The 26,760-nt window shown below is 43.2% G+C and overlaps 3 protein-coding genes across 3 annotated transcripts; 1 reads left to right on the top strand and 2 right to left on the bottom strand.

Moving 5' to 3' along the window:
• Positions 1-719: 719 nt before the first annotated feature.
• On the top strand, positions 720-3,130 carry LOC130294954 (olfactory receptor 12D2-like). Its single transcript, XM_056545110.1, has 2 exons — positions 720-756; positions 2,181-3,130. Exons 1-2 carry the CDS (start codon positions 720-722, stop codon positions 3,128-3,130), a joined length of 987 nt encoding a protein of 328 aa, XP_056401085.1.
• A 6,868-nt stretch (positions 3,131-9,998) lies between these two features.
• On the bottom strand, positions 9,999-10,949 carry LOC130294953 (olfactory receptor 12D1-like). The gene has a single exon (XM_056545109.1). It carries the CDS (start codon positions 10,947-10,949, stop codon positions 9,999-10,001), a length of 951 nt encoding a protein of 316 aa, XP_056401084.1.
• A 6,763-nt stretch (positions 10,950-17,712) lies between these two features.
• On the bottom strand, positions 17,713-19,844 carry LOC130294952 (uncharacterized). The gene is made up of 2 exons (XM_056545108.1): positions 18,990-19,844; positions 17,713-18,893 (listed from the first exon to the last, which is right to left on the bottom strand). The coding sequence occupies exon 2, from the start codon at positions 18,880-18,882 to the stop codon at positions 17,713-17,715; it is 1,170 nt and encodes a 389-aa protein (XP_056401083.1). The 5' UTR covers positions 18,883-18,893; positions 18,990-19,844.
• Positions 19,845-26,760: the final 6,916 nt, after the last annotated feature.

The raw sequence follows: 26,760 nt of genomic DNA, 5'->3' as shown, positions 1-26,760 counted from the left end.
CATCATTGATCGGGCCAATGTCCAGCATTAACCTTTTAAACGCTTTTATCAAAAAGTCCCATCAAATCAAAATGGTACCAATAAAAACTGCACATCATGGCGCAAAAAATGACCCTCATACAGCCCTATATATGGAAAGAGTTATAGGGGTCAGAAGAGGAAAATGTTATGCCTACTCATTTTCATGCAAAAAGTTCTAACTTATTAAAAGTAGTAAAATAAACAAAATCTATATAAATCAGGTACCATTATAGTCGTATGGATGCACTGAATAATGATAACATGTAATTTTTTACTAAAAAGTGCACTGCGTAAAAACGGAGGCCCGCAAAAGTTGCAAAATGGTACCATAGATTTTGGGGTAAAATGAGTAATGACACTACAAAATTCAATTCAAGCCCTTATATGGGTCTGTAGGTGGAGAATTAATGGAGAAAAGAAACTAAAGTGCAAAAAACTAAATGTCCTTAAAGAAAACGGTCACCCGTTCACCCACACTAAACCTGATACACCGGGTTATAGTGCAGGTGAACAGGAGACCGATGCAGGGTTTCTGACCTATATACTTACCTGCAGTCTGGTGCCCGGTGCCTCTAAAGTTCAGCTTCTTCCAGTACTGAATTGGTGCTGGAGGTGGGCCTGCCAACTGCATTTGAATATTCATGGGCGCTGGTCATGTGAGTGCTCCGGGGGCACAAGCGCTCACGTAACCAGCGACCATGAATATTCAAATCCAGCCAGCGGGCCAGGCTGCAAGTACGTATTTAGGTCAGAAACTCTGCACCGGTCTCCTGTTCACGTGCTCTATAACCTGGTGTATTAGGTTTAGTGTGGGTGAATGGGTGACTGTTTTCCTTTAAATGGGCACTGTCAGATACAAAAACTTTTGATATGTTGTAAGGCAAGTATAACCAATAGGTTTTGCAATTACTTTGATTAGAAAATTTACAGTATTTCATACTGAAAAAGCCAGTCAACAACTGCCCCCCCTGCCTACTTGGACACATCATCACCTATGTCATGGACACACTTCCTTGATTGACAGCTGTGAGCGCAGGGCTCATCTGGAGGAAAAATCCTCCCACTGTCAGCTTGTGTCCCGCTACTGTCAGTAGGGAGTTGTAGTTTTGCTAATGCTAGGGGAGATGTGAGCAGACAGCATACTGAGGGAGGGGGCGGAGACCTGCACAGTGAGGCCACACCTCCTCCCTTTGAGAGGAATTCAGACTAGTGAGCTAAATTAAAAGTGTAATAAAAAAAAAAATAAAGGTGCTGGACACATAAAAATTAGATGTACATGGTCAGGATTAGGTACTGAGTGATATATAAAAAAAAATGTTTTTTCAGTTGGATCTGACGGGTACACTTTAAGGAGTTTAAATACACCAGAAGTGGCACCTCTCTCTAAGAGGAATACTTATGCCTTTGACATGTTGATAGGGTTAAAGGGGTTGGCAAACTTTTAAAGTCTTTACTTAAACCTCTAACCTATCTACACCTGAGTCGCCAAACAGGGTACTTGAGTATCCCTCACATGCATGGGTTAAATATATCAGGGTTTTCCAACCAGTGTGACTCCAGCTATTACAAAACTACAAGTCCCAGCATGCTTGGACAGCCAAAGGCTGTACGGGCATGCTTGGAGTTGTATTTTTGCAACAGCTGGAGGCTCCCTGGTTTGAAGTCCCAGGTGTGTGTATGTCTACAAATGTATATACAGACATGCACACACACACAGATACATACACTCCCCCCCTCTCATATTTAGGACCCTGACGAGGCATTTACAGGGAGATGAAATTCTTCAGTGCCGGCTGCCTCGCACCCCCGTTCAACCTTTGATTCGGGCCGTGCACGGAGGAGATAGGACAGTGAAAGCAGACATCCCCAACGTAGGGCAGCGTCTGTCAGAAACATTTTTTCCTTAAAGGGCCATCCACAGAAGAAGCAGCAGAGTTTAACTTTATCCGTAAGGGACATAGATAGACGGTGCCCTGGCTGGCGGCAGATCCGGGGTCTTGGCTGACCCCAGAACTTGCTTCATTCTCTCAGTGATGGCGCTTCATGTACTCCAAACACTTGATGTTGACTTCCTTCCCACTTATCAGATCATTGCTGAGACTACTAGAATTTTTTCATAGAAATTCATCATCCATAACTGATATGTTTTGTATTTTCAGATTCCAACTACTCAAGAGTCTCCATAAACCGAACATCCCTAGAAGACTTTATCTTGGTTGGCTTCACAGAAGACAAGGAACTTCAAGTTGTCTTATTTTGCATATTCTTTATGTTTTTTCTCTTGAACATCACCGGGAATATCTCCATCCTGTGGTTTGTGACTTTTGATTCCAGTCTCCATACCCCCATGTATTTCTTCTTGGGGAACCTTTCCTTTTATGATATTTCCTTTTCATCTGTTGTAGTGCCAAAAATGCTATATGACTTCTTGTCTCGGCAGAACACCATCACGTTCGGCGGCTGCATTGCTCAGATGCATTTCTTTCATTTCCTGGGAAGCTCTGAAGTTACTTTGCTCACCATTATGTCTTATGATCGTCTGGTGGCCATAAGTAACCCCTTACGGTATTCAGTCATAATGAACAGAAATCTTTGCCTTGGCCTTGTTGTCGGTTCTTATATCATTGGCTTTCTTCATTCTCTTTTGCATACCTTGTTTACAGCAAAGCTTCCATTTTGTGGACCCAACAGAGTCAACCATTTTTTCTGTGATGTTAAACCAGTATTGATATTAGCCTGTTCAGATATTTCCGTCAATCTGAAACTTCTCACCATGGTCACTGGGTATCTGGCAACCACATCCTTCCTTCTCACCCTTTTTCCAAATATTTTGATCAGTAAATTTCTTCTGAAAATACAAACAGTTCAAGGTCGGAAGCGAGCGTTCTCCACCTGTAGTGCCCACCTTATGGTCGTCTCACTTCTCTTTGGGACGGCCATGTTTACATATTTGGGACCCTCTTCTCAAGATATTTTAGATCAGGACAGAGCTGCAGCGGTGCTGTTTACAGTAGTGACGCCTGCTCTAAACCCGGTTATATATACGTTGCGTAACAAAGACATGAAAAAAGCTATGAAGAGGGTCATTCAGAAGTGGCTGAAAATATAAAATAAAGAATTTTATGAGAATTTAATGAGAATTTTATGAGAATTTATGAGAATTTAATTTTATGAGAATTTTATGAGAATTTATGAGAATTTAATGAAAATTTTATGAGAATTTACTACTTAAAGGGGTAGTCCAGTGGAAAGCAAATGTTTTCAAATAAACTGGCTCCAGAAAGGTAAACAGATTTGTAAATGAATTTGATTTAAAAATCTTAACCCTTCCAGTACTTATCAGCTGCTGTACATTTCACAGGAAGTTGTATTTCTTTCTGGAATTCTTTTCAGTCTGACCACAGTGCTCTCTGCTGACACCTCTGTCTGTATCAGGAACCGTCAAGAGAAGGAGAGGTTTTCCATGTGGATTTGCTTCCCGTCAATTGCCGTTACACCCCCTCCCATAGACATGAATGGAGGGGGCATGATGTGATGTCACTAGGGGGCGTGGTATTGACATCATGTCCCCGTCTTGGAGGCAGCACCTGACACAGAATGTCAGGGGCTGCACCGAGATCGCCAGGGTCCCCAGTTACGGGAACCCTGTGTTCATACATATTATCCCCTATCCTATGGATTCGGGATAAGATGTTTAAACCCGGAATACCCCTTTAAGTAGAGGGCAGAGAGGGAGTGAAAGGAACAATGCAGGAACTATTTTGATATTTATCATGTAGGTAAGTTGAAAAAAAAAATCTTTATTTATTTTATTTTTTTATCGATCAGCCATAACATTGAAGCCACCTGTGTATATCACCCCTTATTCTGCCAAAACAGCTCTAACCAACTGAAACATGGATTACATAACACCTCTGAAGAAGTTCTGTTGTATTGGGTACCAAGTTGTAAGCAGATCCATTAAGGGGGGATCTAATGTTATACAAAGAAAAAACATAGCTTCAGAAGTTGTTATTCCTGTTTACCAGTCTCTCTATGCTGTTTTGTCCCAAAAATGTTCTTTCCCTGGTACCCAGGAGACCCTCCACCCCATCAGGAGACGTCAGAAGACCCTCCACCCCATCAGGAGACGTCAGGAGACCCTCCACCCCATCAGGAGACGTCAGGAGACCCTCCACCCCATCAGGAGACGTCAGGAGACCCTCCACCCTATTGCAGAATGTAGATTACTTCTTGATAAGACGCATGGCGTGTGATGCTCACTACTATATTTATGGACATACAAAATACCTTTCTGTCCCTCCAGCAGTTTGAACCTCTATCTACCTCTCCCTGTCAACCAGTGTGATCCCTCTGATACAGCAGCGCCCAAACACAGCCCTAAATAGTTAAAAAGCACTCAGGGAAATTATTATTTTTTTGGCTTATAGAGAGAATCATAGGGTATTATTAGAAAATAATGTGGAGATTCTTGTACTCACCTGTTGTGGTGCCATTGGATGCCGTAGTACACTCCATATTTGGAGGATAAATGACCCTGCACATCAAACTAAAAACACTATACCAACAGTGAAGTTTGGAGGTGGGAACTTAATGGTGTGGGGCGGCTTTTCAGCAAATGGTGCTGACAAACTTTACATAATTAAAGGAAGGATCAATGGGCAAATTTAAAGCGATGAAGATGAAACAAGGGCAAAGATTTCAGCAAGACAATGATTCCGAACACACTGCCAAGGTAACTTTCAAAAATAAAGCTGCTGGAATGGCCCAGACTTATATCCCATTGAATATCTAAGAAAATAACTGAAGATCATGATTCATAGAAGAGGCCTACAGAACCTTCAAGATTTGAAGACTGTTGTTCAGAAGAATTGGCCAAAATCCCATCAGACCAATGCATGCAACTAGTTTCTTAATACAGGAGGAGTCTTGATGCTGTTATTACCAATACAGGCTTTTGTACAAAGTTTTAAATAAATATCGGTAAGGCCCCTTTCACACTACAGGTATCATCCTTTAAAAAAAAACCTCCGTTATTACTCCTGGCAAAAAGTCCTGAAAACGGCCGTCAAAAAATCCCATTCATGTCAATGGGATTTTTTGAACATCCTTTTGCATCCGGCATGTCTGTTTTTACTAATGTCAGTTATTTTTGCTGGCACAAAAGACGGTGCATGCACAAATTTTTGGTTCGGCAAAAAAAGAAATGGTAAAAAAACGGACTTTAAAATTTAACATTGGAACCGGATGTTCAAAAAAAAAAAAAAAAACATCCGTTGTCATCAGTTATTGTCAGGTTTTTTAACATCCAATTTTTGTACTGAGCATGCTCAGTACAGCTTTACAAACAAGAGTTAAAACCCTGATTTAAAAAAAAAGGATGTAACTGGTAATAACGGTTGATAACGGATGAACAACATCGGGTTTTTTAAGAAAAAAAACATTAAAAATAACGGATGATGATCATCAGTTATCATCTGTTATTACCAGTTATTGCATCCGTTTTTTTTTTCATCCGTTATTGTAAAAAACGGCAGTAAAAAAGCAGGTAGTAGTGTGAAAGGAGCCTAAGCATGTTCTATACTTTTTCCCTGTATCATTTTAAATTTTTACATATAACATGATTTCTGAGGTTATTTGTTTTGTGTCTTTGTATGTATGGATTACTTTGGTTGTTACCAACATCTGGTGAAACATTTATGTTAATAGTACCTTTGGAAATATATTTAGTAAGAAAAATGCAGATGTGTTCAATACTTATTTTACCCACAATATATATATATATATATATATATTTTTTTTTTATTATTATTTTTTGTTGTTGTTGTTGTTATGTTGCTAGAGTCATACCTGTCAACATGCATTATTATCCTGCTAAGAAAGGTCACTGTTACTAAGGATGACATGAATGGAATGTATTTGATCTGCAAGAATATGTAGGCAGGAAGCTTCCAATGTAACATCCACATACAAATTCAAATACTACTACTCAAAATTGTATGTGGGACCCAAAAGCGGAGACGGACACGATTTTGACTCCCACTGAAATTCAATATACACTTACAAATGTGCTGAATATTTTCCCCTTTAGACTAATTTTGTGCCATTCAATTGAGAGGGTCCAGAAGGCACACTGTGATATACATGACAGAATCCACATACATTTGCATCAGATATAAGTAAAAACCAAATAAAAAATGAAACATCACATTGGCATCTCTGTGGAGCTTCTGTGGGATGTGTAAGTCCAGTTCATGGAGGTCCCACAGAGCAACTTACAGGGATTAAAGGGCCCCAGCATTCGAAACATTTTGTTCTGAACGCTTGGTGCTGGCTGCAGGGGTCGTGATGTCACGGCCACGCCCCATCAATGCAAGTCTATGGGAGGGGGCATGGCAGCCACCACACCCCCTCCCATAGACTTGCATTGAGGGTGCGTGGTTGAGACATCACCACCCCTGCAGCCCGCACCCAGCATTTGAAACTAAATGTTCTGAATGCTGGGGCAGCGGAGTACCCCTTTAAAGGGTCTGCTGATTCTTTAATGCAAGATACTGCAACCTTCAGAGGTCTTGTGGAGCCCTTGCCTCAATGGGTCAGAGATGTTTTTGTGGTGTGTAATATGAGGTTTTAAAGAGGAATGTCTAGTGATTTGGTCTAGTGAAGTGACCGGGCTGGGCTAAAATATGAAAAGAGGTACACCACCAGCCATTGTCATTTTAATGGTGCCCAGTCTCCACTGCTTACCATTTCCTAGTCTCCCTCCCAACACAAGAAAGTCACTAGTCACTGACCACAGAGGTTACTGCCCACAGCCATTGATTGGCTGAGTAGACATTTCCTTGTGTTGAAACTGAGCAATGGGGGTTGGGCAGCACTGGAACAGCAACGTCGGGGAATCATGGTAGGTGAGTACATATTCCAGCATTGTCATTGATAAAGATGTAAAAAATGCTAAACACCTTAAAAGCGGTTATTCAAAATAGATGAACTAAGCTTCTTTCTTCCAAAAACAATGTCATTCTTGTCCTTTGTGTGTGGTTTTACAACTCAGTTCTATTCACTTGAATTAGACGGGTACTCTGCCCCTAGACATCTTATTCCCTATTGAAAGGATAGGGGATAAAATGTCTGATCACGGGGGTCTCACTGCTGGGACCCCCCCCCCCCCGCGCGATCTCTGCTGCGGCACCATGAAGTCATCAGGTGCACGGAGCGAACTTCACGAGTGACATCACAAGCCTCCCGTGCAGCGGCCGGCGCTCTAAACAAACGCTATCCTTTTGATATCTAGGGGCAGAGTACCCCTTTAAACTGAGGTTTAATACCACGCACTTGTCACAATACAATCACCCGGAGGCTCCGGGGTAATTAAATAAAAAACACAAACTGAGGGAAGAAAAGCCTTCAGATAATACCCCCTATCTAAGATACCACCACTCAAATCTAATTAGTGATTGAACTTTATTTAACTCCGTAGAGTGTGTGACCCAAATAATAACAAACTTGTTTAAAAACACAGTGTGCTGCCGGTATTGTGCTGCTGCACTATTATTATATATAGGAATGCATATAGCTCCCTTTATTCATATGTGGCATGCTCTAGATACATCCATATTTTGACAGCAGTCACAGAGAGAATGCTTCCATAGATAAGCATATGCTTGTGTCTATACGGTTCAGCACACTGCTAATTAAAATAGCATGGTTAGCCTGTCCGACGTTTCGCCGATGGGATCGGCTTTGTCAAGGACAAAGAGGCTAATTAGCCTCTGTGTCCTTGACAAAGCCGATACCATGCTGCAGCCAGACAGGATTATGTTCTGGATGGTATGGGGACCCCTAGTGGTCTTTTTTGTATGCTATGATTTCTATAAAAAGGAGGTTACATTTTTTTCTATAAAGTATGTTAGAAATGTTAATGTTTTGACACATTTAAATATGTTCACTCACCTGTATTCCTGTTTTCCCTGTTTAGCTTTCTCTTATTAACACAGAAAGACATTACATATTTATTTTCATCATTCTCCAGGCGATAGAGATTTGTATTTTGTATAACCAGAAGACAATATCTAATAGGCAAATTAAAGAGTATTTATAGTACACTGCTCAAAAAAATAAAGGGAACACTAAGATAACATATCCTACATCTGAATGAACTAATCGTATGAAATACTTTCATCTTTACATAGTTGAATGTGCTGACAACAACAAGCCACAAAAATTATTAATGGAAATCAAATTTATCAACCCATGGAGGTCTGGATATGGAGTCACACTCAAAATTTAAATGGAAAACCACACTACAGGCTGATCCAACTTTGATGTAATGTCCTTAAAACAATCAAAATGAGGCTCAGTAGTGTGTGTGGCCTCCACGTGCCCGTATGACCTCCCTACAATGCATGGGCATGCTCCTGATGAGGTGGTGGATGGTCTCCTGAGGGATTTCCTCCCAGACCTGGACTAAAGCATCTGCCAAGTCCTGGACAGTCTGTGGTGCAACGTGGTGTTGGTGGATGAATCGGGACATGATGTCCTGGTGAACGGACGGGCCAGTCCATAGCATCAATGCCTTCCTCTTGCAGGAACTGCTGACACACTCCAGCCACATGAGGTCTAGCATTGTCTTGCATTAGGAGGAACCCCGGGCCAACCGCACCAGCATATGGTCTCACAAGGGGTCTGAGGATCTCATCTTGGTACCTAATGGCAGTCAGGCTACCTCTGGCAAGCACATGGAGGGCTGTGCGCCCCCCCCCCCAAAGAAATGCCACCCCACACCATTACTGACCCACCGCCAAACCAGTCATGCTGGAGGATATTGCAGGAAGCAGAATGTTCTCCACGGTGTCTCCAGACTCTGTAACTTCTGTTACATGTGCTCAGAGTGAACCTGCTTTCATCTGTGAAGGGCACAGGGCGCCAGTGGTGAATTTGCCAATCTTGGTGTTCTCTGGCAAATGCTAAATGTCCTGCATGGTGTTGGGCTGTAAGCACAACCCCCACCTGTGGATGTCAGGCTCTCATACCACCCTCATGGAGTCTGTTTCTGACTGTTTGAGTTGACACATGCACATTTGTGGCCTGCTGGAGGTCATTTTGCAGGGCTCTGGCAGAGTTCCTCCTGCTCCTCCTTTCCCAAAGGCGTAGGTAGCGGTCCTGCTGCTGGTTTGTTGCCCTCCTACGGCCTCCTCCCTGTCTCCTGATGTTCTGGCAAGTCTTCTGGTAGTGCTTCCATGCTCTGGACACCACGCTGACAGACACAGCAAACCTTCTTGCCACAACTCGCATTGATGTATCATCCTGGATGAGCTGCACTACCTGAGCCACTGGTGTGGGTTGTAGACTCCGTCTCATACTACCACTGGAGAGAAAGCACCGCCAGCACTCAGAAGTGACCAAAACATCAGCCAGGAAGCATAGGAATTGGTCCGTGGTCACCACCTGTAGAACCACTCCTTTATTGGAGGTGTCTTGCTAATTGCCTATAATTTTCACCTGTTGTCTGTTCCATTTGCACAACAGCATGTGAAATTGATTGTCAATCAGTGTTGCTTCCTTAGTGGACAGTGTGATTTCACAGAAGTGTGATTGACTTGGAGTCACATTGTGGACGGAAACAGAGGGGTGGAGGAGAGGGTTGGGAGACAGTCCATATCACGCAATCAGCGCTTCGTCAGGCCCCTCGAGGGGCCTGATGAAGCACTGATTGCGCAATACGGACCGTCACCAAACCCTCCCCCCACCCCTCTGTTTCCATCTGCTCTCCCATGCATGTTTGTACGCTGTCAAGCTTACATGAAATTAAGAAGATTGCTGAAACCGAATGACCTGGTGGATGCTCCATTCTTTTATTGCTTACTATGGAACATGTATTGGACTGCCTCGTGAGCACCCGGAAGGTCTTATAGAGAAGAGCATGTGGATAGCGAAGTAGCAGTGCGGGGTTGTATCTGTTGAGGATTGTATAAAAACTAAAGCATCATTCTTATACTCAAAAACATATTGTTAACAACCCTCTTCATGGCTTTCTTCATATCTTTGTTCCTTAGTGTATATATTATTGGATTTAAGGCTGGAGTTATAACAGTGAAGAGAACAGCGGCTGCACGGTCTTGATCTAAAGACTCTTGCGTCGACGGTCGTGAATATGTAAAAATTGCCGTTCCGTATAGCAGAAATACAACAGTAAGATGAGCACTACAGGTAGAGAACGCCCGCTTTCGGCCTTCAAGAGTCCGTATCTTTAGGAGAAATTTGATAATAAAAACGTAGGAGAGAAGAGTTAGTAGTAAAGTTGTCGTGGCCAATGTTCCGGTGACTCTTGTGAGAAGCTTCAGATTGAGAGAAGTATCGGCACAGGCCAGTTTAAGCACTGGTTTGATATCACAGAAAAAATGCTTCACCAAATTTGGTTCGCAAAACGGGAGTTTGGCTGCCATCAGTGTATGTAATAGGGAATGGAAATATCCGGTAATCCACGAGCAGAAAGACAAACACCGACAGACTTTAGTATTCATGATTGCAGAATAACGCAATGGGTTTCCAATAGCCACATACCGATCATATGACATGGCGGTTAGGAGCATGACTTCTGTGCTTCCCAAAAAATGGAAGAAATGCATCTGGCAAATGCAGCCAGCAAAAGAGATGGTCTTTTCTAAGGTCAAAAAGTCGCTAAGCATCTTGGGAACAGCCACGGAAGAGAAACAAATATCTAGAAATGACAAATGCCACAAAAAGTAATACATGGGAGTATGGAGGCTTGTGTCTATCACAGTAATGACCATGATGGAAAGGTTGCCTATCAAGTTGATTAGGTAAAACATCGAGAACAATATGAACAGAACAACTTGAAGATTCTCTAGTTCCGTCAAGCCGAGCAAGACGAAGTCAGAGATGTGGGTCTCATTTGCCAAGTCCATTACAGTGTTAATAAGGGATTAAAACAGGGGGGGGGGGAACTCCAGAGAAACTCTTATTGTAAAATGTTTTGTTTTTCATACACAAGTAACAATGATCTGAACTTTACAACATAAACATTACTTCTTCAGCTTCCTTTGGTGGTATCTGTTAAGAATAAAAAAAAAAATAGATGAAGTTTTTGACACTCCATAAGATCATCTTCCAGGAAAAGTTTATAAACATCATCTACTTTTATATGATAAACTTTTATTCAGCAGCTGGTAGTGATAGGGATGACCCTTACGTTTCTAATGACTGATCAATATATTAATACTAATATGCCATTGCTGCTGGAAAAATACATCTGTTACCTACCCCTTAATCCATATACATCAGCTTGCAATATGCTCGTGACTACGATGGAGGCCTTGCCATGACGCCGATACAACTAAGATAAGGAGTAAAAGACAAAATATCTGACGGACAGAGAACTCTGGAATTTCCCAGTAGAGGAACTTCTGCCAAGAAATTAATGAACACTAGATATGCTAATATATACGGACTCAATAATTAAACAACCAATCAAAATGTAACATGCTAATTTTGACGTCATAACTAAACCTCCTTCTTTGTCCAATGTAAAAACTAAATGTACTTCCTGGATTAAACAGAACTCTTTTGGGGATCAGCTGAGTTTCCTGCTAAGAGAGAGTTCATACCAACAACCAGTCTGGTGTATATTTTCTTATGTCGACACTTAGCACTATATAGCAGCACAGTCAATCACATTTGAAAGCCTCAGCTCGAGCCATCCCTGACAATAGATTGAAGGCAGGGATGTGCACACATAGACTTGAAAGGGGGACTGAGCCCCTGCCCTTTTAAAGCACCCGCCCTATGATGCCCTCACTGATTGGGACCTCCATGAAATGATGGGGTCCCATTCAGTTGACATGACTGTCAGAGGTCCCTTATCTCAGGAATTGTGTTGTACTAACATATGTAAGGTTTTTACAAACTTTTTTTTATAATGAGAAGTGCCCTTTTTTCTACTTGAGTCCTTGCTCCCAAAAATGTCTGTGCACGTCCATGAATTCAAGGGGCTCGGTTCTCCGTGAAGAGCTGAATGTGGTCATAGAGTGTAGAATGAAATGTTAAGATATAAAGGGGGTTCAGCCCTGATACTCCAACCTGGGTGCAACAAAGTGTGAATATATACATATAATCCAAAAAGAACAAACACTACACACTATATGGTGGATGCACACCCATAGGGTGTGCATCCACCATATAGTGTGTAGTGTTTGTTCTTTTTGGATTATAGAGTGTAGAATGGGGCTCTGTGGTTGGCAATGTTGTATTGCACGGCTGAGGTCCTAGGTTCAAGTCTCAGCAGTCCTTCCAAATCCCAAGGACAACATCTGCAAGGTGTTTGTATGTTCTCCTTGTGTTTGTGTGGGTTTTCCCTGGGTAATGCGGTTTCCTCCCACACTCCCAAAAAGAGGGGAATTTACATTGTGAGTCCCAATGAGGACAGGGACCCAATTGAGTATATACTGTACAGTGCTGCAGAATATGAATTTAAAGAAATTATTATTATGATAATACAAAGATCTTGGGGCATGCTGGTCAGCGGAGAACCTCAGCCCTTATGTTCTAGAGTTACCACCCTTCATAGCTTTTTACATATTTCTCAGGCAGTCTAAACATTACAATATTATGTTTTAATAGTAGTTTAAAGGGGTACTCCGGTGGAAAACATTTTTTTATTTTTTTAATCAACTGGTGCCAAAAAGTTAAACAGATTTGTAAATGACTTCTCTTAAAAAAAAGCTTTACCCTTCCAGTACTTTTTAGCAGCTGTGTACTACAGAGGAAATTCTTTTCTTTTTGAATTTCTTTTTTGTCTTGTCCACAGTGCTTTCTGCTGACACCTGATCCCCGTATCAGGAACTGTCCAGAGCAGGAGAAAATCCCCATTGCAAACCTATGCTGCTCTGGACAGTTCCTGGAACGGAGAGAGGTGTCTGCAGAGAGCACTGTGGACAAGACAAAAAAGAAATTCAAAAAGAATAGAATTTCCTCTGTAGCATACAGCTGTTAAAAAGTACTGGAAGGGTAAATATTTTTAATAGAAGTAATTTGCAAATCTGTTTAACTTTCTGGCACCAGTTAATTAAAAGAAAAAAAAAATTCCACCGGAGTACCCCTTTAATTCATATTCTTAGGTTTTGTGAAAATTCTTACTGAAAACCTTAAAAAAAGAAAGAAATGCATACTTACTGGGGTTGTCCCGCCATTAGAAGTTATATCTCATATCCTAAGAATGGGGGTTACGTGTCCAATTGTGGGGGTTTGACTGATAGGATTCTCCCCCACAAACTAGAGTATTGCGCCCTAAGTCTTTTTTTAGTCAGTCAGTCAGAACAGCAGTCACAAATGTTTACAATTGCTCCATTCAATTACTATGGGTGCTAGCTGAGTAAAGTACTTGACTTGGCCATCTCTGGCAGCTTCCATAGAGAATGAATGGGGCGGCGATGGACACGTGACTCCACTCCATTCTGGCTTCTGGCGGGAGACTTGGGGCCCCATTTTTTTGATTGTGTGATGTTCCTAGCAGTTGGATCCCTTGGACCCTGTGGCTATCGATAACTTCTATAAAAAATAAAAATAAATAAAAGATTTGAAGCTGTAAATGAAAAAAATAAATAAATAAATAAAACAATTATAAAGCCAAACTGGTGCATTAAAATTGTGTATGGGAACCAAAATCAATAAAAACCAGCCTAAATTGTATTTCATAGGATTTGTATGCGATAACAGAGAATTATACTTGGAAATATAGGATTTTTGTCACATCTTAAATTGTTAGATTACTATACTGGACATCCCACAGAATTCTATAGTGTAATTAGATGTTATAAAGAGTCTAAAGGTTGTAAAAAAAATAAAAAATAAACATAGTAGTCTAAGACCCATTAGATCAGCGTTATTTATTTATTTATTTATTATCTATGCACAAATATGCAATAGCCCCTGCACAGTTGCAAGACATAGTGCTTCTTCAATTTTTGTGAATAATTTTTTGTCTTTTCGCTCAAATGATTAAAAAAAAGTTAAAAAATTAAAAAGCTATTTTAAACAAAAAATATAAAACATTTTGGTTTTGTTTGGGATCATCTAGACCTACAGCAATAAATAATCCCGAAATAAAGAAAAGGTAGAGGATTTTATATGACTTCTGTGAACGTGTCTTCCTACCTTTCCTGATTTTTTATGTCTTTTTATGTTTATATGAAGCTTTGATGATCTTGTGTCAGGTGATTGTGGCCCTTTATGCAGTAAACTGAGAAACTATGACCTGCACACCATTAAATAATGGTAGATGTCTCAAGAGTCTGGGTCTTAGGGACCTTTTACTGGAGCTAAAGGCAAAGTGGGATTTATTACAAAAAGGAATAACAGTATAATTATGTATTATTATTGTATAACCCCTTAAGGACGACGAGTTGTTTCATTTGTACACTTTCGTTTTCATAACACTTTCAATTTTTCACCTACAGACCCATATGAGGGCTTTTTTTTGTGCCACCTATTTTACTTTGTAATAGCATCAATCATTTAACCACAAAATCTATGGTGAAACCAGACTATATATATATATATTTGTGGTCGTGGCCCATGTATAAAAATGTACGTACTTACCAACCCTCCGTCCCGATCTGCTATTCAGCTCGTCCACCTGAAAAACACATCCTGCCACTAAATGCAAATGTCATGACCTAGATTGGTTCTAACTGACCCTATCACTGCTTCTAACAGCGGTTGAATTGTGCCAAAACCGCGAACGAGGGTACGCCTATAGAGGGCATACCCTTATAATAAAGAATAGAGAAGAAGGGTTTTGGGAGGGTGGGCAACGCTGTACAACGAACGCCCCGGCTGCAGAGAGGCCGGGCGTTAAATACCCTTGGCCCCTCCCACAAATACAGCCGATAGGCTTCCCACTTGTGGTCGTGGCCCATGTATAAAAATGTACGTACTTACCAACCCTCCGTCCCGATCTGCTATTCAGCTCGTCCACCTGAAAAACACATCCTGCCACTAAATGCAAATGTCATGACCTAGATTGGTTCTAACTGACCCTATCACTGCTTCTAACAGCGGTTGAATTGTGCCAAAACCGCGAACGAGGGTACGCCTATAGAGGGCAAAAAAGACACAGATAGGTTTATGATGCAAGCAATTAATTTTATTCCTTATAAAACTAACACTCTAAATACATCCGCCATTTCCAGCTGGGGGTTCGGAATGTATGTAGTGAAGGCATTAGAGTTCCATCTACCTAGCTTTTTTAGCACGTGTACTGGTACTCCGTGCCTGGAGGCTGCTGAGGCTGCCCCTATACGGAATGAATGTCCCGAGTAGCAGCGTGGGTCAAGACCCAACAGCCTAACCAATGTGCGCACATGACTGACAAATTGCGAAGTGGTGAGTGGTGCAGAATCAAACGGCAGCAACGGCCTTACCTCTGGTCGATTGTTCATGATGCTTGCCCACTCAGAAAGTACCACTAGCGGACACCAGGGATTGCCAGAGGGATAGTACCGTATCGCAGTAGCCTTCTTGCAAGTTTTGGTACCCCATAATGTCAGCTCTGCATGATCTTGTCTGATACTAAGTTGCGTTTTCTCTACAAATGGAGCTGCTCGTGACGCACAAGTGAACTCCCCAGGCCTCAGAAACCCATAGAGAGCTAAGTATATGCTGACCTTGATGACCTTGCTGTGAAACCATCCGAATGGAGCGGAGTCAAGTAGAGCCGACATGTCCCTAAACATTTGCCCAGTGATAGGCTGCCTTGGACTCACACGCGGGATGCTGCTGGAATTGATCCCCTTCAAAGCGGCCTTGATAACATGTGTGGAGCATATGGAAGGCTCGCCGGGAAACTGTAACGCGTGGTGGTGTTGAATCCCGGATAAATGTAATTTAATGGTGTTGTATGACAAGCCTAAATCAGAGTGGCAAAAGGCCAAGAACTGCAGTATGGTGGAAATGTTGAAGCCCCATGGTAGAGCGTGTCTGTCCAGGAATGAGCTGTACAGCCTGATAGCTGCTGCATAAGCCTTTCTTGTCCTCGGAGCTAGGGAACTTCTCACTAAGGTTTCTGCTAACAAGGTGTAACGCCTTAATCCAGCGTCAGCACCTGATGTGGAGGCACTGGGGTTGCTACTCGGTCTGCACCTGGTGTGACCTGAAAAAGAGATCATAGTTACCCCTGGATAAGGCGTCAGCCGCTGTATTGCAAGTGCCCGCTATGTGACACGCTGTGAAATTGAAATTATGCTGTAGTGCTACCCATACCAGTCTGCGCAAGTAGCTCATGACCTGTAATGACTTGGATCTGCTCTTATTGACTGCCTGTACTGTGGCCAGATTATCACAAAAAAAGGTGACCGTGGAGTTTGACCATAAAGGCCCCCAAACCACTGCCGCAGCCACGATGGGATAAACTTCAAACAACGCGGAGGTGCGACCAAACCCCGGGACCCCCAGAACCTCTGGTGGCCACGGGCCGGCCATCCACCGACCGCCGTGTATTGCTGCAAAACCCAACGTACCCGTGGCATCCGTGTGTACCTTAGGAGAATCGTTCGTGACAGCTGGCAAGAACATGGACACCCCATTCCACTGGCTGATGTGGTTGTGCCACATGTGTAAATCAGCCAGTGCCTCGGGACCCAACCTAACCTGACTACTTGGCTTGGTTGCTGAAGACAGTAGTGCTAACAACCTAGAAACAAAGGATCTACCTTGTGGAATTATCCGCATAGCGAAGGCCAACATACCTAACAAGCTCTGGAGTTCCACCCTTGATGTCACCCTGGTTCTCACAAATTTTTGGATGGTCTCCTTGATCCTGCTTAACTTGTCTGCTGGCAGGCTAGCCTGCATGTTTACCGTGTCTAATATCACGCCGAGGAACATGATAGTGACCGCTGGACCTTCTGTTTTTTTGGGAGACACAGGTACACCAAGGGTGTGGAACAGTGACCTCAATGTGGACAGGCTGTCGGGAACACACCCTGGGGAATCTAATAAGAGGAAATCATCCAGATAATGTATCACGTGTCTGCAACCTGTTACATTGACTAACGCCCAGTGTAACGCTCGTGCCAGCTGTTCGAACAACCAGGGGCTGCTTTTTGAGCCGAACGTTAATTTTGACGCGAAATAGTACATGCCCTGCCATTTTATGCCATACCACTTCCACAACTCTTCAGCCACTGGTAGTAGCTTGAAAGCATCGGTAATGTCCGCCTTCGCTAACCATGTGCCTGGCCCCAACTGGAGAATGATTTGTATGGCCTGGTCTATGGAAGCGTATTTCATAGAAAATTCCTCGGATGGGATCAGAGCGTTTAAACTGGGTACCACAGAGGAATACGGGGCAGATAAATCGTAAATTAGACGTTTTTTATTAGAGAATTTTCCCGTCACCACTCCCACCGGGCTGACCCTCCAAACTTCGAAAGGTGAGGACTGAAAAGGCCCTATTATGTAGCCCTTCGCTAACTCCTGTTGAATCAACTCCGTAACCACCTGGGGCTCTTTCGTGGCTGACGCTAGATTGTCACACTCGAAAGTGGATTGAGGTAACGCCACTAACCCTGTGTGAAAACCCGTCCTGAAACCTGCGAGTAACCATTGTACCCAGTCTTGTTCCGGGTGACTAGCCAACACCCAAGCCAACGCACCAACCTGAACCCCGTCTAGTCAAGACTGCTGAGACCTCTGGGAGCACATGGAGCTAGGATGGGCCCGGAAGCAAAGTAAGCAGACGTGCAACAACCTACAGTTACTGAAATTACAACTCGACAAATTGTAGTTATTGCACACCTGGCTCCTGCCCAGGAATCTCACAGGGCGCCCCAGTTTGTCTACTGCAGACGAGAACTTATGACCAGGAGCAGGTGACGCCATGATACTCCTGCTGGTGCTTGGTTCTGGTTCCTGGCCAATGCTGGAACACCACGGGGCAGTGTGGGAGATGGATTGGCAGATCGTACAGGTGGGTGCCTTCAACCCAGCGAAGTGCTTACAATACAGTTCGGTGTCCACGACACTCCAGTCAGTCTCGTAAGCAAACTGGCTGACCCCTGCCGCTGCCTTTGCCGCAAAGGACTTGTGGTATTCGTAAAAATAGGACCCACCATACTTGTATGCGAACTCAGACAACTTGTATAAGTACAGATCCAGCTCCTCCCTTCTTTCTGGTTTTGCTGTGCAAACCACATCTCTGTATAAGCTGAAAGCAATGACAAATTCAACTATTGTAAGCTTACGATTTAACCTGGCATCCTTACTCTTAAAGACAACTGAGACCTCTCCACACGCCACTGTCTTGGTCTCAGTGACGTCCTGGGTACTGATAAGCAAGGATGCCAAGTTAACGTCCTTGCCATCGAGAATATCTCTGCGAATGGCAGCAGGAATGAAGTGGGATGGTGTGATCTTTGGAGGCGTAGTTCCCCTACCTAAAGGCACTGCCACCGCAGAAGTAGCAGGCGCTGCTGCTGCAACTACCGTAGGAGGGACTGATGCTTGGGATGCACCACCCTTCTCCATTGTGTCCATTCTGGATTGCAGGCTGGACAAGGAAGACATCACGCTGTTCATCATATTGTGTAGTTGTGCCAAAGACGTGGCCACAGTCTGCCCTGATATGTCCTGTTGACTTCCGCTAGCTTCCTCTCCTGACATCATAAGCTTGTACAATTCCGCTTTCCTGGCTGAAGCCGGAAATGGAATTCCCTTCTTGCGGAGTTCCTCCATCAATCTGGGAATTGTCCATGACCTATAAGCAGTACCCACTCCCTGCTCGGAGCTCCTGGCAGGGGTCTCTGGGACGGACAAGGTCTCTTCGATGTCTGATGCGTTTGACATGACGCTACCACCTGTCCGGGCCGTGACGGGTGCCGGGGAAAGATTAACGAGACATGAAAACCACATACGACTATCAACTCCACCTAATACACCCCCTAACTACTGACCTGCAAACAACCAGCGCAAATCGTCTGACCAGGACCTAAAACAACGTTGTATATTAGTATACTACCATGTAACAACTTGACTCAAGTGCCTACCACCTCATTGTGTACCCGAACCGTCCCAACTGCAGTGGTACCCTTGTTTATGCAACCATCACCCCCATCCTATCATGACACCGTGCGCAAGTGCGGATCCGAGCGCTTGGCGTTGGCGCCGGCCCGTATAGAATGTGGTAATGGATGTGTTACACCGTGCCTATGAATCATGCCATGTTCTGACGACCGCGTCGATCGCCACCTTGTAACCCCCTCCTTACAGAAGTGTCAGGAGATAGTCGCGTATATCAATGCAGTCGAGTGTTGCTCTGAAGACGTGTCAGCAGCAACCTGATCATTGTTACCCGCCCCCTGAGTGTGTCAGGATAATGGTAGAACATGTACTTATCGTTAACGTATGGTATACTCTGAAGACGTGTCAGCAGTAACCAATCGTAGGTTGCCCCCCTGAAGACGTGTCAGGAACACGGGCGATCGCCTACTACAAGTGTGCCGTAACGTAAGCTCTGAAGACGTGTCAGCAGCAAACCAGCCGAAGCTACCCCTGAAAATGTGTCAGGGTAATGGGTTAATGTCGACCTGCATGTGATACGTGTGGTATACTCTGAAGACGTGTCAGCAGCAACCAATCGTAGGTTGCCCCCCTGAAGGCGTGTCAGGAACACGGGCGATCGCCTACTATAAGTATGCCGTAAAGTAAGCTCTGAAGACGTGTCAGCAGCAAACCAGCCGAAGCTACCCCTGAAAATGTGTCAGGGTAATGGGTTGATGTCTACCTGCGTACGGTGTGCTCTGAATGACGTGTCAGTAGCAACCAAGTGTCTAAAAGTACGTTGTGAGACCAGTCGTGGTAAGTGTAAAACACCCCTTTTTTTTTTTTTTTTTTTTTTAATCTATATTTTTTTTTTTTTTTTTTACTATATATATTTTTTTTTTTTTTTTTCTGTCTCCAACCCAACAATTTGCCTCGGAGTCTGATCCATACACTGTTTGAGACAGCACTAACGTATGCCCGAAGGATACACGGCCGACGGTCTCCCCCGGAAACACGACGACGGCCTGCTCAGCGGTCCTGCCAAAGCCATGTCCCCGGAGCAACCGCAGCACGTGCACCGCCCGACCCATCCGTGTGCGTCAGAATGGACAACAACCTAGCATCATTATAACCACCTGAACCCCAAATGCTGTTAAACACTCTTAAAACATACCTACCAGTCTAGAATGACGACAGGACTTGTAGCAAGTACTCTTGCACCTGTGAAGTACAAATGACATGACAACCCCTTGCCAATAGATATTACCCCTATAACATTGTGACAACTGCGGCTCAGTGATTTAAACAGCATCTGGTGCAAATGCTGCGTTTGTTTCCAAAAAACCCCGTCGAAACGTCTGTGGTGTAAGCACAACACCCCCGCGGCACTGCCGCGTCCGCCGCCCCCCCCCTCCCCCAGTATTATGGTCAATATTCAATACCCCATTCTAGCAACCATGGATCCCACGAATTCCACCGCATATGTGGATTGACTCTGGTTGGCGGAAGCCCTTGCGGCGGGCTGTGTGCTAGACAGGTGCCGGGACCCGGCGCTTACCCGATCTTCTTGTCAGAGTCTGGAGACGTACACCGCCCGCTCGCCGTGCGCCGCTGTCAGAACCGGAAGTCCCTGGTTGATGACGTCACCTTCCTCCGACGTCCACCAACGCTGTACAACGAACGCCCCGGCTGCAGAGAGGCCGGGCGTTAAATACCCTTGGCCCCTCCCACAAATACAGCCGATAGGCTTCCCACATATATATATATATATATATATATATATATATATATATATATATATATATTTGAGGGGCAAAATAAAAAAAAAATGCAATTTTGTTACTTTTTAAGATTCTGATTCTACGCTGTGCACTTTTCGGTTTATCTTTATTCTGTAGGTCCATACGGTCACAAGGATGCCTAATTTATATAGGTTTTAATTTATTTTACTACTTATTTATAACTACATGCACCAAAATTAGTATAAACTAGTATAAACTCAGTGTGCAGAGCCCTGTTTGTTCTCAGTGTACAGAGCCCTGCTTGTCCTCAGTGTACAGAACCCTGCTTGTCCTCAGTGTACAGGGCCCTGCTTGTCCTCAATGTGCAGAGACCTGCTTGTCCTCAGTGTGCAGAGCCCTGCTTGTCCTCAGTGTAAAGAGTCCTACTTGTCCTCAGTGTACAGAACCCTGCTTGTCCTCAGTGTACAGAGCCCTGCTTGTCCTCATTGTAAAGAGACCTGCTTGTCCTCAGTGCACAGAGCCCTTCTTGTCCTCAGTGTAGAGAGCCCTGCTTGTCCTCAGTGCACAGAACCCTGATTGTCTTTATTGTACAGAGCCCTGCTTGTCCTTAGTGTACTGAGACCTGCTTGTCCTTAGTGTACAGAGCCCTGCTTGTCCTTAGTGTACAAAGCCCTGCTTGTCCTCAGTGTACAGAGCCCTGCTTGTCCTCAGTGCACAGAGCCCTGTTGTCCTCAGTGTACAGATCCCTGCTTGTCCTCAGTGTACAGATCCCTGCTTGTCCTCAGTGTACAGAGCCCAGCTTGTCCTCAGTGTACAGAGCCCTGCATGTCCTCAGTGTACAAAGCCCTGCTTGTCCTCAGTGTAAAGAGCCCTGCTTGTCCTCACCTTACAGAGCCCTGCTTGTCCTCAGTGTACAGAGCCCTGCTTGTCCTCTGTGTACAGAGCCCTGCTTGTCCTCAGTGTACAGAGCTCTGCTTGTCCTAGGTGCACAGATCCCTGTTTGTTCTCAGTGTACAGAACCCTGCTTGTCCTCAGTGTACAGAACCCTGCTTGTCCTCAGTGTACAGAGCCCTGCTTGTCCTCAGAGTACAGAGCCCTGCTTGTCCTTAGTGCACAGACCGTTCTTGTCCTCAAAACACAGAGCCCTGCTTGTCCTCAGTGTACAGATCGCTGCTTGTCCTCAGTGTACAGAGCCCAGCTTGTCCTCAGTGCACAGACCCTTCTTGTCCTCAAAACACAGAGCCCTTCTTTTCCACCTTCACTTCCTGTATTTGGACTCCTCATAGAGACACACAGGCATTAGCTGCAGGGACAAAAATGTACACATTTTTCAACCAATGTATATTACAAATATAGATATATAATGGTATTAGCTACATTATATAAAAAAAAATTGTTGACAACAGGTACACTTTATATATTAATTTATAGGGTTTTGAGACTTTTAACCCTGTAAGGACGCAGCCCATTGTGCCCTTAGGAAAGAGCCAATTTCTGTTTTTGTATATTTTCTCCTAGCATTTTAACCCCTTGGGGACTTTTTCACGTTTTTGCACTTTTGTTTTTTTCCTCCTTACCTTTTAAAAACCATATGGGAGATTTATCAAAACCTGTGCGAAGGAAAGGTTACCTAGTTGCCCATAGCAATCAATCAGATCGCTTCTTTAATTTTGCAGAGGCCTTGTTATAAATGAAAGAAGCAAGCTGATTGGTTGCTATGGGCAACTGGGCAACTTTTCTTCTGGACAGGTTTTGAGTAATTTCCCCCCAAAACCCTTTCAGTTTTGCACCTATAATTCCATATTATTGCTTATTTGTTGCGCCACCAATTCTACTTTGCAGTGACATTAGTCATTTTACCAAAAATTCCATGGCAAAATGGAAATAAAATTAATTGACAAAATTGAAGAAAAAATTCCATTTTGTAACTTTTGGGGACTTTCGTTTCTACGCAGTGTATTTTTCGGCAAAAATGACACCTTATCTTTATTCTGTACGTCCATTTGGTTTAATTTTGTCTTACCTCTACAAAAAAATCATAACTACATGTACAAAAATTTATACGTTTATAATTGTCATCTTCTGACCCCTATAACTTATTTATTTTTCAGCGTATGGGCCAGTATGAGGGCTAATTTTTTGCGCCATGATTTTAAGTTTTTATCTGTACAATTTGTGTTTTGATTGGATTTTTTGATTTTGTTCTATAAAAAGTTACCAAAAAGAAGCTATTTTGGACTTTGGAATTTTTTTTGCGTGTACGCCTTTGACCGTGCAGTTTAACTAATGATATATTTTTATAGTTTGGACATTTCCACACGCGGTGAAACCACATATATTTATTTTTATTTTTATTTACACAGTTTATATTTTTAAAAGGGAAAAGGTAGGGTTATTCTTACTTTTATTTGGGAAGGGGTTAATTCATCATTAGTAACTTTATTCCCCACTTTTTTTTTGCTATAACATGCATTACATTGATTACTAACACTGATCATCGGCATAGAACTACATGCGGATGATCAGTGTTATCGGGGATTGACTTCTGTCTGGATCTCAGGCATGGAGAAGTCAATTGCTGATCGGATGCGCTGGAGGCAGGTAAGGGACCCTCCTTTTGCATCCTCTTTTACCACGGTGTTCCCGAGCTGCCGGGATGTAATTTTTTCAACTTTAGACGCAGCGATTAACTTTGATCACCGCGTCTAAAGGGTTAATAGCGGGCGGCACGATCGGTGCCGCATGCTATTAGTCCAGGTTCCCAGCTTTCATTAGCTGCCGGGACCGACCTGCTATAACGTGGGGTCACGGCGTGACCCCGCGTTATAGACCGAGAACGGGTGCAGGGTATACAGGTACGCCTTGCATCTTTAAAAGGTTAAGAGACAAAACTCTTTTTTAATTTTTCCATCCACGGAGCCATAGGAGGGCTTGGTTTTTTTTTGTGTGTGTGACCAATTGTTCTTTTCATATATGGAACTTTTTGATTACTTTTTATTCAAGTTTTTTTTTTTTTTTTGCATTTATGTTCACTGCACAGCATCACTAAACATTATATTTCATTAGTTTGTACATTTACACATGCAACAATACCAAGAATGTTTATCAAATTTAAGTAAGGAGTTTAAGTTTTTCTATGGGGAGGGGCAAGTACACATTTTTTTAAAACTTTTTTTTACTATTTATATTACATTTTTTAAGTCCCCATAGGGGACTATTTAAAGCAATCTTTGTATTGCTATTACTGTTCAGTGTTATGCATAGGCATAGCACTCATCAGTATTATTGTCGATCTACCTCTGTAGGCAGGCTATGCAAGAAGATCCCTGGAGCAGCGTGGAACAGGTAAGCAGAGCTCTGGCTACAATTTTCACTCATAGGGACCCAGCAATCGGTCTGCTGGTGGTCTGATGAGTGAATACAAGCACCACAATTGCTTTAGATGCCATGATCAGTACTGATCACTGTATCTAAAGGGTTAATGTGATTGCTCATGTCTGCCATTTGCAGTCAGGACCTTCTGTCTATGCAGTGAGCGCAGCTTCTGTGCTCGCTTCATACTCTGAATGCCCCTTAGGATGTAATTGTACATTCTGGTGTGTCCAGGGTACCAGGACATACATTTACGTCCAATGTTGATAAGAGGTTGACATATGTCTTTGTTGGATTTTAGTTTTGTTTTTTCCTTTTTTGTTTTTTCCTTTTTTTTTTTTTAATAAAGCAATATGGTTTTTGATATACATTATTCATTTGTAGTGCTTCTTTTTGGAATATGATGTAGTATTTTTCCACTGCACAGGCTTACTTATTTGCTTGCATTTAAAGTGTAGCTCCCACCATCCTATTTTTTTTTCTGTCCCTGCCTATTGCCAATCTATCCCTAACCCCCTCCCTGCTTTTAATTTTTCTTTTTACTATATTAAAAATAACTTTATGTCTGCCTGGTAGTGTGCTCACTACCAGGCAGACTTCCCCAGCAGGCACCACGTCACTGATGCCTGCTGGTGACAACACTTCCGCCCTTAGTTTATCTACACAGGGTGCCTCCAGCTGTTTCACCACTGCAACTCTCAGCATGCCCTGACATCTATAGGCTGTCAGGGCATGCTGGGAGTTGTAGTAGTGAAACAGCCGGAGGCACCCTGTGTAGATAAACTATAAGTTAGTGCAATGCGGCGCTACGGCGCTAGCCCGTTCCCTCCATCAAAGCCCCCCCCATACCCCGTTCCCTCCATCACAACTGCCCGCATACCCCGTTCCCTCCATCACAAACCCCCTGCCCGCATACCCCGTTCCCTCTTACTTACAGATACTGCAGAGTCCGGCAGCGGGCATGCAGGGGCAGCGGCGGCGACGACACTTGCGGGAGGAGTGGCCTCCCAGCCAGTGGCCGGGGAGCCAATGCGCTCGCTCCCCCCTGTCTGATTGACAGGCAGGGAGCGAGAGCAGCCTAAATGAAAAAGGACTGATTGCCAGGCCAAAATCAGTCCTTTTTCAGGCTTGACGTCACGCCAGGCTGCAGCCGGCCACTAGGAGGGAGACCCCTAGTGGCCGGTTTTCAAATGTAAATTACACCATGTTAATAAAAAAATAAATAATGAAACTATATTAGAGATATGTTGTAGTACATATGTACTACAACATATCAAAAAAAAAGTTGGTGACAGTGCCCATTTACTGCTTGTTTGTGTTTGGATACAAAACTTTAAAAGCAAATGTTTGCCTGCCCTCTATAGGAATCTAAATTTCCAGTTCACTGTGTAGTGGCAGCGCTGCCTTACTGTAACTCTTCTTCTTACAGATGAACGATAGATAATCTGCAGTAACCAGGCATGGCCACAATGCAGTTCCTTTCTGGCCCTTAAAGGGGTACTCCGCTCTTAGACATCTTATTCCCTATCCAAAGGATAAGGGATAAGATGTCTGATCGCGGGGGTCCCGGCGTTTGTTTAGAACACTGGGTGCGGGCAGCGTGGCCGTGAGATCATGACTCCCCGATGCCTGCTCCAAGCATTTGGAACAAAAGTTCAGAACGCTGGGGCAGTGGAGTACCCTTTTAAGCAGCAGAGCAGCTCTAAACATGAGATTCCCTCCACATGACCTCACAGTTTACATTAGGCCTTGGTGTTCTTTTTCCTCCAAACATAGGGTATCAAAGCTTTTGTAGCCTTTTTCAGCTTCATCTGTCTCTATAGAATGTCTTCTGAGGAATTCTGCCAGTAGTTCGCATCTAGGCATGGTTCACATTAACCAGTCTTTTTCAAGAAAAGCAGATTTGCCAGTAACAAGGCCTTGTGCACCATTTTAATGGAAAAAAAATCACATCACACTATGAATCTCATTTTCTCAATTTAAACACCTTTTGCCCATAGTTTCATGAAGAAGCCAGAGGTTCACTTACTTTTTCTCGCATGACCAATCTCTCGAAGGGGTTGAATGAGCGGAACTGCACTACTGGGAAAGGTGGCACATATTGACATGCTACTGTGCTTATATTAAAGGGTTACTCCAACCCTAGACATCTCATCCCCTATCCACGCTACCAAGTACCAGGCAGCCAGGGCGTAAAGGCAGGTGCTGTGTCCTCAACAGGTTAAATAGACAGAAAGTGGAAAAAATGTAATAATAACAACTTACATTAAAATAATAATATAGAAAAAATTGTTTTATGGTAAGAAAACTGAGAATAAGAACAACAACCAAATCATCAACCAACAAACCAACAAATATTTTGCCACTTTAAAAGTGAAATACTTTATAATGCACAAATACCAAATTCCTTTTTATTTCTATTGCAATGATAACAAAGCAGTAATATTTTATGAAATTAGTAAAATCATGAATTAGTTTATTCTTTATGTTGAATAATGTAACTTCACACAAATGATTTAGAGATATTAGAACTTTACTCTTCGTTGTTTATGATATTGCATGTGTTTCC

This window comes from Hyla sarda, chromosome 11 (assembly GCF_029499605.1).
Source record: "Hyla sarda isolate aHylSar1 chromosome 11, aHylSar1.hap1, whole genome shotgun sequence".
Lineage (NCBI taxonomy): Eukaryota > Metazoa > Chordata > Amphibia > Anura > Hylidae > Hyla > Hyla sarda.
The sequence above is the reverse complement of the archived record's forward strand: the minus strand, read 5'-3'. Positions and strand labels throughout refer to the sequence as shown.

Bases quoted from the DNA above. Each gene is read 5' to 3' on its own strand.
- LOC130294954 (XM_056545110.1), top strand. From the start codon at position 720: ATGAATATTCAAATCCAGCCAGCGGGCCAGGCTGCAA. The intron at 757-2,180 runs GTACGTATTTAG...TTGTATTTTCAG, and splicing joins GCCAGCGGGCCAGGCTGCAA to ATTCCAACTACTCAAGAGTC.
- LOC130294953 (XM_056545109.1), bottom strand. From the start codon at position 10,949: ATGGACTTGGCAAATGAGACCCACATCTCTGACTTCGTCTTGCTCGGC.
- LOC130294952 (XM_056545108.1), bottom strand. From the start codon at position 18,882: ATGTCAAACGCATCAGACATCGAAGAGACCTTGTCCGTCCCAGAGACC.